A 16,595-nucleotide genomic window follows, 5' to 3' on the forward strand; every position below is an offset into this window, starting at 1 on the left:
ACATTACTGCCCTGCCCTTGATTCCCAGAAGAACTTCCCAAAAGAACTACGCCATTTCTCAGAGCAGAAGTTCAATGTTCTCTGACAGATTGCTTAAGCATCTTTCTGCTCAAAGCATCACTGTCACTCAAGACAAGTCACCAGCAATGATAGGCATTTTCTGAAGACACTTTTCAGAAGAAAGACTAGCCCCTTCAAAGCAGATTTGAAAGGAAGATGTTATTTTGACTGGAGGGGTGCTTGACCCGCATAATGCACTTAATGGTGTGTGACTGGGGTACAAGTGTCATTACATTTGCCTCTGCTGTGTAGCTGTCGATGAGCTCAAGGCTTTTCTTGAATATTCTTAAAATGCTCTTGGCTTTTAAAAATTCATTATTGACCTTTTCTGAAACTGGAATTTAAAAAAAGGTTATCTATAAACAGTAGATCACAACTGCAAAATTTGCAAGTTAATCAAATTAAAATTCATCACATGAGTTTTAATTAGGTCTTATCAATGTAACTCAGCAGTTTGAAATGTTAACACATTAAAGCCATTCTAGGTAGAAAAAAAATAGAAGCCTGCCTACATTAAAATCAGATTCAATGTGAAATATATAACACATAATTCTTCATTCCCTCAAACTAAGGCAACATGAGAAAAATTATTTCCATGGCCAAGGGGAAAGGAGATGAATCAGCTTTCTTGTTCCTGTGATGTGATCACCAGAGGCACCTGCTAGTTTCTGCAGCCTTGATTTATACTAGGCAATCAGCATTTCTTAGGCTGTATATCTGGCTGATTTGGGGTCCAGACTGAGACCATTAGAGACTAGAATGCACAAGGATTCAAACCTTTGTCCCAGGTTCCTTGCCTTTGCTCTGAACAGCCGATCACTTATATTTTGTGATTCATAAATCTTTCCTATTGAGATCAAAGCACAAGTCACTGATACAAAATAGAAGTCATTCAAAGGGACCAAAAACTCTTCTAAAACCTAAATCTCCAGGTACAGATCCCAGGGTCCGCCTTTGGATTCGAAGGTCCCTGAACTGACAAGAATTGTTTTCTTAGGCAAAGAACAAAATTTATTACATGGGCTTTGAGTGCAAGATAATTTATCAAAGGGAAGAAAATTCAATGTGATATTTTGCTTCACTTGACTTTAAAGCAGGATATTAAAGGTAAATAGTTGGGTTCTTTGACAAGCCCCCCACTCATCTGAGAGTGTGAATTGGACAACTGAGATATTCCTTTCATTGATACATGCAAATCTTCCCATACTTCCTTGAATGATGCAGATTTTCAATGTTAAGTCATTTGGTTGGGAAGTGACCAGAACCACCACCATTTTCATCACAGTGGAGCAATAGACAGAAGTATATGACAAAATCCAACATCACTTGGGAAGACATTTCTTAATGTAGGTCTGTGTTCTTTTTAGATAAAGTTGGGCTGTGTGCATGTCTCCTTGTGTTCATGGAGATGTGAAGGCCCAGGCTCAATGTAGGCAGCACCAAATCCCTGGTTTTGGGACATGGACTGCAGAAGTGTAGAGAAAGCTGGGTGGTCACTAAGCATGCATACATTTATTCTCTCTTGACTTAATTATCCCACAAAGCCAGGAATGTAACTTACAATAGTGAGTTAAGTGAAACGTTTCTGCCTCTTAGTTGCTTTTTGTCAGGTATTGTATAACATCTACAGAAGTGAACCTGGGACCTAAACTGATAGCAGGACTGGGGGTCAGAATAACATAGGCACCAGCCCAGTGGGTATGAGACATGCAAAAGTTAAGATAGTTACCTAATGTTACACATCTCTGAAAAGCTCATGTTTAAAAATCAGCTCTGTATATTGTCAAAGGAATAAATTCTATCATTAAGGTCAAGAGACATTGCTCAAGAGGTCAAGAGTTGTTGCTGACACACTTATACTATGGTAACAGTTTTAAGATGTCATTTCAGGGGCTGGAGAAATGGCTCATCTCTTTAGAGGCCCCAGGTTCGATTCCCAGCACCCACATGCCCATTCACAGCCATCTGTAACTCCATTCTCAAGGCAACCTTCTCTGGCCTCCACAGGAGTCATGCATTATACAGACATGCATACAAAGAAAACACACAAGTACAATGCATTTTTAAAAATGATGTTATATCTAAGACTATACAGCAAGATAGCCTATATGTATTAGCAGATGGCCATACCCACAGCCATTCCTCTTCCCACTCCCCCTCAAATTGTCAGAGAAAGAAGCCTGGAGAGACTTTTCGGTGATTAAGAACACTTCTATCACAACCATAAAGACCAGAGTCCATGTCTTCAGCATCAGTGTAAAAAGCCAACCATGATGTCATAATGTCCCAAACCTCAGTACCTGGGCAAGGTCAGCAGATAGAAATAGAAGCATCACTAAGCTTTGCTGCCATCAACATATGAGAAGCAGTGGTTCAGAAGAAATAGGATAAACACAGCAACCTCCAGATTCAATAATAGACATTATGTCAAAGGAGTAAAGTGGAGACTAAAAACAGGATATGTAATGTCTTCCTCTGACATATGCAATGACTATAGGTTCCAGTACACATATATACATATAATTAAACTTACTAGCAGTTACGTAAATACTAAACAAAAGTAGCACAAAGGGTCGTATAAGAGAAATAAGATCCTCCAATTATCACATTGTAGAGCTATGTTGGAAGATACTAAAGTTATTTTTCCAGTTTAACCTCCTTTTATGTTAACTTGCCATTTTCAGAAAGGAATATGTCTCTGAATAAAAAATAAAAATGAGACAAAATAAGACCACTATTAAGAAAGACTGCTAGGAATACCTAACAGCTCTGTCAAACACAAATTTGGCTTCCTTCACCCTTCTGAGCAGCTTGTCAAACACTAGCGGTCCAAAGTTCAACTTTAGCCATTTGATATGCCCTCTTATTCCCAACTTAGTAGTCATAATTCTATGTCTCTGCTGGAGGTTGACATAAGAAGTAAATCTGTTGGCTGTAAGTTAATCCAGAACATGAGACAGACCTCCAAGACAAATTAGCAAGTGCCAAACAAGACAACCTGGTTCTTACTCTTTTGGACCTTGATCATATTTCATTCTGAAAATAGACACCAGAGTAAAGAAATGATGATCAAGAGGAACCATCCAAATTTTGTTTCAATCCATCATCACTGACTGGATGTCTAACATAAAAATAATGTGTAGAAAAGAAATATATGCAGAGTCTATTCTTGTTAAATATGAACATTTCAGGTCACCCTCACAAGATGGTGATCTCAAAGCAAGATAAGTCTTATGTAAGAAGTCTTATTCTTTGAGGTCACTAATCAGTGGAACCAGGGCAGGAGTCGGTCAATAAAATTAACTTGTAATTGATTAATGTTTGGATGAATTACTCAAACTCGTCCTTTGTCATTCACATAAAAATGCTGGTTTTACTTAATTTTAAAGATCAGTTGTCTTGATTAATTACTTTGGTGGTATGCCAATAGACTCAAAAGATTCTTGCTTAATGACCTTCCCGCTTGTGTTTTAGGCAAGACTGAACAATCTGTGGGGATTTTACAATGGATGTTCTATGCCCTTTCATATACTTTGATGTCACTATCTATGGTCAGAAGGGACCTTCTCTGCCAAAGAAGGATAATGATCTAAGCCAGACTTTATTGACCATTTACTACTATATGGCTAGTGTTGTTCTAATATTCTGTAAAGATCAACTAATCTTCAAAAGAATACTGTCAGGAAAGTCTATGGTTCACATTTGACAGGCAATATATCTGAAAGTTAGAAAATTCAAGCAACTCACAGTTCTCAGAGTGGTATTAACATTCGTTTTTATAGATTGAAATCAACGTGTGAAATCAATCACTATGGTTTCTGTTCCTCTGATTAGGACCTTGTGTGTGCTAACCAGCATTTTATTAGTAAGCTATACCCTCAGCCTTTGGTTTATAGGCATGGAGTCTCATCATTGGCCAGCGCTACTTTCTACTTTTAAACTCATAGTCTTCCACTATTCCTCCAAAACTCTAGCATTAAATTTGTGTACCAATTTACCATTGTGTATACACATATACCTTTGTGCCTTTAGTGTCTGAATTTTTACCTTTGTGTGTCTATCAGACATTTAAATATTCTGGCATTTGACTTTGGAATAAATATATCAACTTCTAAAGTACATGAGAGAAACTTGGTTTTGAGTGAAGTCATTTTGAATACCACACTTCCTTTTGTGTCCTCTCTACTTTCAACTTGTGTTTTCTACTTTTCTTTCACAATTCCTATGACAGCAGGAGATACCTGGTATATCCAAAACCTACATTATTCCTGAACAACTCTTTTTCAACCTATGATCATATATATTACTTGTACTCATATGCATATTCCCACACATATATACAAAATTAAAAATGAAATAAAACTATTAAAAACAATTCTAATATCTAAAAATAGAAAAATATGCAATATTTGTCTTGCTGCATCTTCCATATTTTCCCTAATACAATAATCTCCATTTGTTTTTATTTTCTGACAAATAATTTTCTAATTTGGTTGAGTGAGATCCCATTGCATACATGTTTACATTTTATTTATCCATTGAGAGACACTTGGGCCAATTCTGTGACTTGGCTTTTGTGCATAGTGCTTTAATCAGAATTCATATGAAAGTGTCTCTGTGGCTGTTGACCTAAGAGTCTTTAGGAAAAAAATCTTCAGGTTTGGTATTGAGGTCATATGGTGGTTCTATTTTTAGGTTTTTAGGACCCTCTTTCATTCCCATAGGGGCTGTACTGATTTATATTTCTCCAAGCAGTGTAAACCTACTCCCCCCCCCCACATTCTTGCCAGAATTTGTTATTATTTGTTTTCTCTCTAATAACAGCTTTGACTGGGATGAGGTAGAATCTTAGTATGGCTTAAATTTCCATTTATCTTTTGGCTCAGGACCTTTTACATTTCTAAGTTCACTTGCCATATTCCTATTTTGATAATCATCTATGATTATTGTGTTTCCTTAAGCAGAAATTAAAAAAATAACTAGAATGTAAAAATTACAGTCACACTGAAATTGAATAGCTTTACTCTATGAAAATAACCTTTAAAAAGGAATCTTAATGCTCACTAGATGTGTTGAGTATTCCAAGTATGCTGCAGGAAATCCAGCCAATCTTGTTGGCTCATCTATGAAATATTCTTTATATCACTTATGCTATCAACCAGGCCACTGGGTGTTCATCTGCTTGACAGAGCTGTTATATATGGATCCTTGATTCATTCATGCTTTAAACTTAAAACTCATGAGTATTTTGTGTAATTTCTTTTTATAACTTAGCAAAAACACTTGGTTCTGGAAACAGATAGGCATTAAGGAGAAACAATGATTTTTCTCTATCTAATACACTTGGGTCAACACGGTATTCACTATGAAATCTCCCTAAAACAGTGAAGCTATTGTCAAGCAAATAATAATGCAGAATTACAATTCTCCATTTGCTGTTATCTCTTGTGCTATTTCTGAGCTTGGCAATTTTACTTAGCACAGTGGTGGGGGAGATGTAAAACTTACACATTAGATGACTCCTGACTATCAAATTCTTACCCTCAAACCAAATATCATCTGCTACACATGTTAGAGTATGTGGTGCTTCGACATAGCATCTATGCCCAATGGATAGAAAATGGGGACTATAAAAAGGGATTGAGAGCAGTGGTGGTTGCTACCACCATGAATAATGTGCATTGAAGCAGACCACTAAAGTAATAGCCCAGACCAGTAAAAGATATTTGTACTCTCAGCACCCATTAATTCAGAAATTTCCTCTAGCCATTTGTGTGAGTTTTTCCCTGGGCAGTTATCCAAAGTAGTGAATGCCCACATACCCGTGCACTCTGTCCAGCAATGAGCTGGTCATCCTCTGTCTGAACACTTGTCCGACTCCGCACATCATAATCCTCTTGCTCAAAGTCGGAATCGTCTTCTAGCTCTTCTGGAGTCTAAATAACAATATAAAAGGAGAAAATTAACTGACCTTTACCCACATATTTCATTGCAAAGTCTAAACAGCCCCAAAGAGAGAGTTTCTAGCATCTTACATATAGTATGGCTACCTTTATTGGTATCAACTTCAAAGTTATAGGAACCATACTGCCCCAATTACCCTATTTTAGATACATTTTATTTATTTCCTCTGACAAATACAGTAAATCTAAGTTTGACTTTTAATATGACTGTTAATCCAAGCAAAAGGATACATGGGAAAATATCCATATCTATGTTAAGATAGAAATTAGGTTGTTCTTTTTCCTTTTTTAGTTGGTTATTTTATTTATTTGCATTTTTTACAATTTTTATTAGATATTTTCTTCATTTACACTTCAAATGCTATCCCGAAAGTCCCCTATACCCAGCCCACCCACTCCCACTTCCTGACCCTGGCATTCCCCTGTACTGGGGCATATAATCTTTGCAAGACCAAGGGCTTCTCCTCCCAATGATGGCCGACTAGGCCATCTTGTGCTACATATTATCTTGAACAAAATTTATGGCTTGTCTCAAATATCATTTTTCTCTATTCTAGTTCTTCTTTTCTAAGTAAACAAAATACTTAGTGATCTCTAGGCCAGGGAATAAACGCCATGAAATACTGGATTTTCTCACTAAGGCATGAGATAGAAAAGATTAAATATCATACCACATTCAACCATTCTTGAAAATATACCAACCACTGTATGGCCCTCAGCATGCCAAATAACATCTCTGAGTATTGGTTCCTCTCTCTATAAATTGGTCCTTTTCGTTGTGGCCACAGTGTGTATGTGGGTGTGTGCTTGTGTGTGCGTGTGTGGGTATGTGTGTATATGTGTGTATGTGTGCAGTAAAAAAAAAATCAATATTATCTAAACTTTATCAAATTATCTAATCTACTAGTGATCATTAATCTACTAGGGATAATAATTATTTAAGATTTAAATAATTGATTTATTCCACAATAAAAAATTACTACATCTCACCCTATAGCTCTAGTTGTCTTGGAAATCACTATGTAGACTTGAAGAGAGACCTGCCTTTGCCTCCCAAGTGCTATGATTAAAAATATGTTCCACTAATCCCAGTTTCAAAAATAATTTTAAGGAAACCTATCAATTATGATGCAACATTGACAACTAAATTCTTTCCTAGTGTTGATTCAGATTACACCAACAGTAAAGTGACAATTATTTCCTGTCTATAACTAAGAAAAATCTAATAGAAGAAAGTTCAGTAACACCTGCAATGATCCAACCAGAATTTGGATCTAAACAAGCAATTATGTTTGACCCCAAGCACAAAGGTCTTTTAGTTTTAGCTTTATTTGGTCACATTATAAATTGAGTAAGATCCTGAATAATAAATGGCAGAAAGTGAATAGAGGTAGATTAAGATCATTGCAAATCATTAAAGTCTGTGTTGGAGACAGATACGAATGAATCTATAAGCCAGCCAATAAAACCCTTCCCTTCCTTATGGGTCGATAACATGTATCAAGAGTTTACCATATAGTTTCTCTGAGTTCCATACAAACACAAAAGACGTTTCCTCACACTCCTTTTGGGTGGATAGTGGTTATTTTTTGTTTGTTTTGTTTTTCTTGTTAAACTACTTTGCAGATAGGAGACTGAAGAATAGGAAGTACTAAATTTTCTTGAAGCTCTCTAACCAGTCTGAAATATGCACTCAAGACTATCACATACTGCAAATTCTAAGATGATCCCTTCAGAAGGAGATGTGGCTTGGTCCATGATGAGAGGGCATGAGTGGGAGTCCTCTGCTCAGCTGTCTTCTGAATACTGTTTCTTTGTTTATAGCAGGAACTCATCTGTCCTTCAATAGACAATCCCAAGATATTCCCAATAGATATTTGAAAGAGATAAATTGAAACAATAGTGCTGATGCTGTTGTCCCTTTCTTCATTTTTGTGCTGATTTCCTTGGGATCCCTAGTCTAATTTACCAGGTGAAGTTACTGGTATAGCTGAAAGATTGGTCAGGAATGCATAAATCAGGGTTGATCATGTCAGTATTGCATTATGCCTGATGATTTTCTATGTTTGAGAAAGAAAATTTTGCTTTCCTTCTCTCTGACACATCAACCTGAATAACATTCACTAAGTTAGCTATGGATGCTCAGTTTAATTTCATAGGGCTGTTAAAAGAATGGGAGAGAGAGATTCTCAGCATTCTGCTGATTAGAATGAGGGTGGGTGACAGAAGAAAAACCCAGTTTAAATATCTAGTTAAATGTATTCTGTGGACAGAGGCAATTTTTTAAGGATCTTTTTTTACTTCTGGGATGTACTGTGAAACAATTGCAGCAAGTTGGTAATTTCTGAGGACAGATGAGATGACAAAATTACTAGGACATTCATCACTACTACTTAAAGGCAAGAGAAAAATAAAACGGAACACCTCTCTCAGGAGAAAGATGCCACATACACCAGGGTCTGAAGGACTTTGTCCGAACACTTCAGTGATCTGGGCATGTATTCAGCTGGTGAATGAATGTCAAGCCTCACCTGTCAGAGAAAGCCAATGACTCTGAGATGTATGAAAATGACTATAGCCAGGAACCAAAATGAGAGAAAGAGAGAGAGAGAGAGACAGAGAGAGAGAGACAGAGACAGAGACAGAGACACAGAGAAAGACAGACAGACACACACACACATAGAGACAGAGAAACAGAGACACACACAGAGAGAAATTAAAGCAATAATCACCTGAAGGACTGTGGAGATTTCTGGAATGATACAAGTGTTTGCTAATCAAGCAAGAGTGAGTTTGAAATGCGGGCATCTTCATATTCTTGGCCTTTGAGGCTCACTTCACAGAAGTGAATCCATACCTAGTACTGAAAATGTAGCCCAAAGGCCATGACTGGGGGATATTAGAGGCCCTAGATGGAACCTTCTGGTGTTTCATTGAAAGGTCAAGCCATCAAGCAGTTTGTTTTCTCAATATTTATGCTTATGTCCATAACTCATGCTGCTCTCACCCTCAGTCAGAGAAGGTTATTTCTGCAGTGATGGGGCTTAATCCAGAGACTTCCAACTGGCCACACTCCTGAGAATACATGCCTCTGAGTGTTCAGCTTCAGGTGAGACATCTATACCAACTTTTCCCTTCAAAAGACCCAGGAAACTTTGCAGAAGATTGGGGGGGAAAAGGATCGGGGAAATGGAGGATGGGGGAAAGTGCTGTGGAAGGACATGATATGGCTGTTGCACACAAGAACTCAAGGATGCTGTACCTGCCTATACAAAACCTACTGAAAACTGGGCCTTTAAGGGAGAGGGGCTCTCAAGGACTTCCAATAGTGGAGGAGATACTGGCAGTTGATAGCTGCTGAGGGAAAGGGAACCACTCACTTTTCTGTGGGAATGTCACAAACGGTAGGTAGCCCATGCCCTTACAGATGAATCCCCATGCAAAAATGGTCAGATGGAATTACAATCAGAAATAATGATAATTGTGATGGGTAGGGATAGGATGATGATGATAATAGAGGACATAAAGTTTGGAGGGAGGTATGGTAGAAGGACCTGGAGGGTAGGAGTTAGAGGTAGTAGTGGTATAGATCTATGCATGTATAAGAAGCTTTCAAAAATTCCATAAAAATATTACTTTTTAAAACCTGGGTCTGGGTACATAAATCTATAACCCAAACACCTTAGGGGTGGATGCAGGAGGATTCCTAGGGATTGCTAGTCAGTCAGTCTAGCTAGAATAGCAAGATTAGGTTCAATGAAAGACTTTATCTAAAACAATAAATAAATAATGTAAAGAGCAATAAAGAAAGCTGAGATTGAACTGCGTTCAAAAGGCATGTGTAGCCATATACACACCTATATACATATACCACACACATATGTATGCACAAACACACACTCACACACATGCACACACACACACACACTGAAATAAAATATCTTGATGTAGGTCCAGGGGTTCTGATCTTGTATTCCACTCACTAGCTACAAGTCTTTGAAAAGTGACTCCATTTTGTTGCTTTTATGTCTGTTTGGGAATAAAAAGAATATTATAACTGCCATTTTTCCTGCTTCCCTCATAGGACTGCTAAACACAGATGTATATGAAAATGCTTTGCAAACTATAAAAAATAAACAAATACATAAATGATAGTGATAACTAGTATGCTTAATAAAACATAACACCTAATAACAATAATAGCAATAATAGCAGTTATCTATCATCATTTACCCCACACTGTGGGACAATCAGTCAACTGCAGAATTTAATTTGTATAACATAATGAAATACAGTCAATCCCTATTTTATAGATGTATGAAGGGTCGCAGAGACTTTACACTGGCTGGGAAGAGATTCCTAATGAAAAATGAAATAATCCAGATTAAGTTGGATATTGTCATTTTTATTAATTGACATATGAAGAGCCATCCCATTTTAGGCAGCACTGTTCTCTAAGTAGAAGACTTTGAACATTATAAGGCAAGAGAAAGTTAACACAGAGTAAGCAAGTAAGCTAACTTGTACTTATTTCTCTTTATTAATGGCTTCAGACATGACTAGTATCTGGTTAAGTTCCTGCCTTGACTTCCCTTCACTAATGGACTATAACATGGAATTGTGAGCTGCTTAATACTTTCTCCCCTAAATTGTCTCTTGTCTCAATATTTTATCATAGCCACATAGGGAAATCCTTCAAACTATGAAACTGGGGTATCCTTCAAGTAAAGTATCTTAAGTATCCCCATTAGCAACGGGCTGAAAGAAATTGAAGAACCCATGATCTTCATGATCATGAACACCACAGGTGAGTGAATAAATGTGAAATATTTTCGTGTCTCTAGAACAAGATCAAAACCATACAGGTTGCTCCTATAAATAGTTCTGTGAATGCACAGTCATCTAACTGCTTTTTTTTTCCTGTTGGGCAATGACCTCCACAAACTAAAGAATACATGGTAAGCTATAGATGATCTGGAATTGGTCCCAAAGGAATAAGTTGTATATTATTAGATGAAGTTTTAAGAGCATGTGGGTTTTACTGAATGGAAACTAGAGATATGAGAATCAAACTTCAATTACACAGCTTGTTATTTTGAGGGAAGACTTTTCAGTAGAACCAAAATACAACCTTGGGCACAGTCCCAGGTTCCTGAATCTACCTCTATCTGTTGGGTTGTGAACATATGTCTTTTTTGTAAAATACTTTTGATCTTCCCAAATCTATTTTCAATTCCTGTAAGTAACATTAGTAACGGAGGCCAAGTAGCATTATGAGAGGCCAAGGTTCTCATAAGTTCTCTAGAGACATATTAGATGTCAGTTGCAAAGCTCTGGTGCTTAGCACTGACCATAGTCTTTGCAACAGAAGCCAAATACATAGCAACTGAAACAAAATGAGGTGGGAATGGGTTTAGAACTATTTTACTTGTACATATAAGAAAAATATATTAAGGAGCACTTTTTCAAAAATCAGTTTTAAATGCATGTGAGAATATCACTGAAAAAAGAAATGGAAAAATACAAGTTGACTGGCTAATCTGTGTAAGTTACAAGTAATAACTTCCCAATAGTGAAGTAAAACATTAAAGTGGATTACGAACAAAAAAATAAAAATAACTAAAATTCAAAATCTAAAGCCAATTTCAACAAAACAAAAAACCAACAAACCACCACCAACAGAAACTCTCCCAAGTTGGGACTAATTGGCCATGGGTTACCATGAAAGCCTCCTAAGTGATCTTTCCACTGAGTCCTGAGATCCTTGCTTTGTATACTCTTTCTCACCAGCATTGTCAAAGAGGTCCAATTTAGATCTGAGATAGGCTGTATTAAGTCTTTGTTCATAACTGTCCAAATTCTCCTATTTCCTTCTTTGATGTTCTTCCGCTTCCACAACTTCCCAAATGGATCAATTACAAAGCTTTGCCTCTGTAAAAAGCAGGTCCTGTGGCAAATATGTTCTGTTTTTTTCTGACATTGTCTCCATAAAACAAGTTTTTACTATGACTCTATCTCCCATCCCCTCTCTCTGTTTCTTCCATAGTATTACAATTGGCATTGAATATATCTGTTTATTATCTGTATATATAAGAAAGAAAATTCGTTTTGTTTACCTCTATATTTGGGGAAAGATCTAACAGTATAGGACATTTTATACCTCCTTAAAATAAACATAACAAGTTATTTCTCAATAATGGTGTTAGGTAAGCAAAACTAGGATCTACACAGGACTATGATTATCTGACACAATGTACAACAAGACACATGAGTAGCTTCTACACTCTGTTTGCTAGTTATGGGAAATATTTCAACTCAAAGGGCTGGAATTTTAATATTGTTGACTTTTCTAGTAAATTCCACATTATTAAACACCTGGAAGAAAACTCAGATGAGCACAATGGTGTAAAGAAAAATTTTGGGAGACTTGTTAAATACTAGGTCTATGAGAGTTTTTGACTTTAGCTATGACAATGTTTCTTCCATTTGCAGAGAAGGTAATTATCTGATGACCCTAAATTACGGCTAAACTACAAATTTTATTCTTCACTGCTTCATAGCAACCTCATGATCTCCTTAATGTTTTCATAATGCCCCTAGTCATAAAAATAATAAAATAAATCTCTAACAGAGATTTTTCAGTTAATTAGGCCATTTAGCCTGATAACTAACTAATCTATTTTTATCTCCCAACTAACATCATAATATTTATTTAAATGTTAGAATAAAATGCATGTCACTGAAGATGGCATTTTATCATATTGTATACACTCAACTTTACCAACAGATCATATCAACATATATGTGCTAACCTAATGGTTAAACTATGAACTAACCCAGTTAATATTTCATATACAAGCAAAGAGATGCTTACATATTACCCTCAAATTTTTAAATGTCTAATAATGCTTCAAACCTCTTTGGTACACAGTACAGGAGAGCCACAGTGAACTACAGACCTTGATCAAACTTCAGTTTCAGGCCCTACTATTTCCTTGACATGCCATTGAAATCATCATAGAGAAATATCAAAGGAAGAGGAACTATTATAAACGTTTTGTATAAAGATGCTGGGTAAAACAACTGAACACTTGATGTAAATGTCTCAACCTCAAAATACTACCGAATCCATTGTACTTAATTTCTGTACTGAATCCTATACCTTTACTCATCTTAACTTCCAAAAGTCAATAAAAAGTATCATTTGTTTGTTTGTGTGTTTGCTTGTTTGTTTGTTTGTTTTGGGACAGGATTTCTCCATGTAGTCTTGGATGCCCTGAAACTCACTCTGTAGACGAGTCTGGCCCTAACTCACAGAAATCCACCTGACTCTGACTCTGCCTCCTGAGTGCTGGGATTAAAAGTGTGAGCCACTGTTGTCCAGCAAATAAAAAGCATCTTCAGTGTGTGTTTGATCCTCATTATTTGCAAATTCCTCATTTATTAATCTTTCTTCTCCCCAGAACTTATTTGGAATACATCTGCTTTGGGCTAACAATTTCTCTGTTTAAAATGGCAAGGAAAAGCAATGCTGAAAGCTTGGCAAACATTGGCAAAGGGAGTGGTGAATGTTTCAAAAGCCTGCAGTTTGTAATGTGCCTCACAGAGAGCACACCCACATCAGATAAACTGTTTTACAATGTGAGTCTGCATTCCTGCCTATGAATTTGATTCTAATACCTCTGTGATATATTTGAAGCATGGTTCCTTTAGGCTACATATATATTAATATATATTATACTATATTATTACTTTTAAATTTTTAATCAATTTAAAATTAATTTTAAAGTTAAATGATTTTACATATAATATCTACTTGTATATATTATATATGTATTTTAAAACATACACATAAATAATGTCCATAATCCTACCCGTGCGTTTCCCTCCAAAGCACTGCATCAGTCCTAATGATGCAGTGCTTTATTCAGGGTGCACACTTAAACATAAGTACTGTGGGTGAGGAGATAGATATCTGATGGTCTTTCTGGTTTGCATATTTATTTTTCAAATGTCCTGTGAAGATAATAAGAAGAATTCTACATATCTGCCCATCACAAAGGATAGATTTCATTAGGGAAGCACATGGACAATAAGCTCATGAACTCAGGGGAGAGATCTATTCTATGACTAATGTGTGGCCTTGAATAGTGAGGCTGGAACCTGGGACACACAAATTTTGTATACATCTGGGGCTGTGTGGAACTAGCCTGGAGCTCACAGACACCAACAGCTCCATTAAATATGTATTCACTGCTGAGATGCAAGGTGATGGAGAATTTGATCCATCATGGTCCTTCCTTCAGTGATGACTTTTTAAATAAGTATAAACGAGATTTCTTCCTCCTCCTCCTCCTCCTCCTCCTCCTCCTCCTCTTCTTCTTCTTCTTCTTCTTCTTCTTCTTCTTCTTCTTCTTCTTCTTCTTCTTCTTNTTCTTCCTCCTCCTCCTCCTCCTCCTCTTCTTCTTCTTCTTCTTCTTCTTCTTCTTCTTCTTCTTCTTCTTCTTCTTCTTCTTCTTCTTCTTCTTTTGTAAAGCATAATTAGCACTTTTGGAAGAGGTTACGCAGTCATGCCAACTGTCAGGAAAAGTCCCCTTCCCAATCATTCTTTCCTTGCACAATAAAATTTTCTAATTCCTATAGATTTAATAATTATACTAAAAAATGAGGCGATGAAATTATGTAAATACAAAGAAAGCCATTTGGGTGCTGAGTAGATAAGGAGCTTAAAAAAATAACTGTTTACGTCAACTTTACATTTCTCTATTGCTAAATTTTCAGCATTTTTTTAATGTTGAGATAGGGGAATGGCACTGTCTGTGATAACGATATGGCATTTTATATAAAATTGTGGATTTTTTGATGGCTTAGGAGTGAAAACCTGAATGATGGCTATAAACCTCCTCAGACTCCCAGATAAATGCTTGTCACAAGAAATATGAAGGCTAACAAAGCAGAAAAATGGCAAAAGAGGAACTATGTCAGGGGATTATAGTGGGGTTTAGTGCAGAATCCTTGGCAAACATAACTCTCATGGTCTCTTACCTTATTTTACAAGTTAGCACAGAAAGGAGAAATGACTTAAAAAGCTCACTCCTCTTTCCCTCCCTACTCTGATTCCCTTATCTTTTTTTTCTTTCTGTCATTTTCTATCTTCTGAGTTTGAACAAGCTCTCTCTCTCTCTCTCTCTCTCTCTCTCTCTCTCTCTCTCTCTCTCTCCTTTCCTGCTTTCACCCCACCCTCACTCCCTTCCTTCACGTCCCTCCTTCTCTCTCTCAATATGTGCCAAATAATATAACCTAATTGGGGGCAAGGGCAATGGCAACCACAGGCATCCATGGCATTTATTAAAAAGTGATACAATCTAAAGAAGGTAACAGTCGTAAAGGGGACAGTGAGAAAATTACTCTCCCCAAGCAGAATTATTATAGGTGTTCAGAGAAGGGCATCATTATTGTTAAAAGTAAATATAGGGAAAAACAGTTATCCAAGTCTTGAATGATGACAGGGTGTCACAGTTATGAAATGGGTAAACTAAAAAGACAATGTAGTCAAGATCCCTAAGTCCAAACTTAAATCTATGTGTTTAAGTATAAATAATATGACATGATAGAATTTTGGATGTTATAGTCTTTTAAAATTTATTTCATTAGTGAGTTCCAGAATCAGGTAGAGATTGTGGCTAAGGAGGGTCTGGTTATCCCAGCCATAGGTCTGTAAAGATACTGGGTACTTTAAATAATGCTCTCAGAGCATGCCAAAATGGTAACATCACAGATATATTTTGCTAAGGAAAATGTTATAATTAATTGTATTGGCTATTTTTATAAAAACTACAACTTTTATTTATGACTATGGACTTGTGCCTGCTCAACTCTATGTATACCACTTGTGTGTAGTATGTGCAGAGGCCAAAAGAGGGAATCAAGTCACTTGAAAGTGGAGTTAACAGGCCTTTGTTAACCACAAACTATAGGGTGCTTGGCACTGAACCCATATCATCTATGAGCACTAACCACCAAGCTATCTGTCCAACTCTTCATTTAGTACAGTACATGTATCCAAATTTAAATAATAAACAAGTATTTCACTAAGATTATATTGGTCATTGTTCCCTTGGGATGCACCACTACAGTAGCTCATCTCTCAGCTTTAATTCTATTACTGTTACATATTTGCTCTTAATTCTTCTTTGTGAGCAGTTTGCTTCAAGGAAGAGCTTCATTGCTAATGAAATTGCTTGAACAGTTCTGTATTAAGGGGAAGGTAAGGTGAGAAATCAAAACCTAAAGATAAACCTGCCGTGGGATATTATAGAGCAGCTAAATTGTATGAAGTAAGCTACGGGTCATAGAGACAAACTAAGGTATACTTTGGATGGATACAACACGTTACAAATGATCTAGATTACTTTTAAACAAACTACAATGTGGAACTGCTAGGTTTATAGTACAGTTTACCATTTAGGCAATATTTATGAAAGCTCACACTTTCTTGACAGAAATGTGGGGAAAACTAGTGAAGTAGGTGATGGGAGGAGCTTTCACCCAAGACTGTCTAGATTTATGCTT

The 16,595-nt window shown here is 36.6% G+C and overlaps 1 protein-coding gene across 4 annotated transcripts in view; it reads right to left on the minus strand.

Moving 5' to 3' along the window:
* The window catches only part of Ctnna2 (catenin alpha 2), a 1,082,633-nt gene that overhangs the window by 56,056 nt on the left and 1,009,982 nt on the right, over positions 1 to 16,595 (minus strand). For all 4 annotated transcript variants that reach the window (XM_021164215.1, XM_021164216.1, XM_021164213.1 and 1 more), the window contains one exon: positions 5,883 to 5,996. In XM_021164215.1, the coding sequence (XP_021019874.1) occupies positions 5,883 to 5,996 (114 nt within the window). The remainder of the gene's footprint in view (positions 1 to 5,882; positions 5,997 to 16,595) is intronic.

The sequence above is a fragment of the Mus caroli genome, chromosome 6 (assembly GCF_900094665.2).
Source record: "Mus caroli chromosome 6, CAROLI_EIJ_v1.1, whole genome shotgun sequence".
In the NCBI taxonomy this organism is placed as follows: Eukaryota; Metazoa; Chordata; class Mammalia; order Rodentia; family Muridae; genus Mus; species Mus caroli.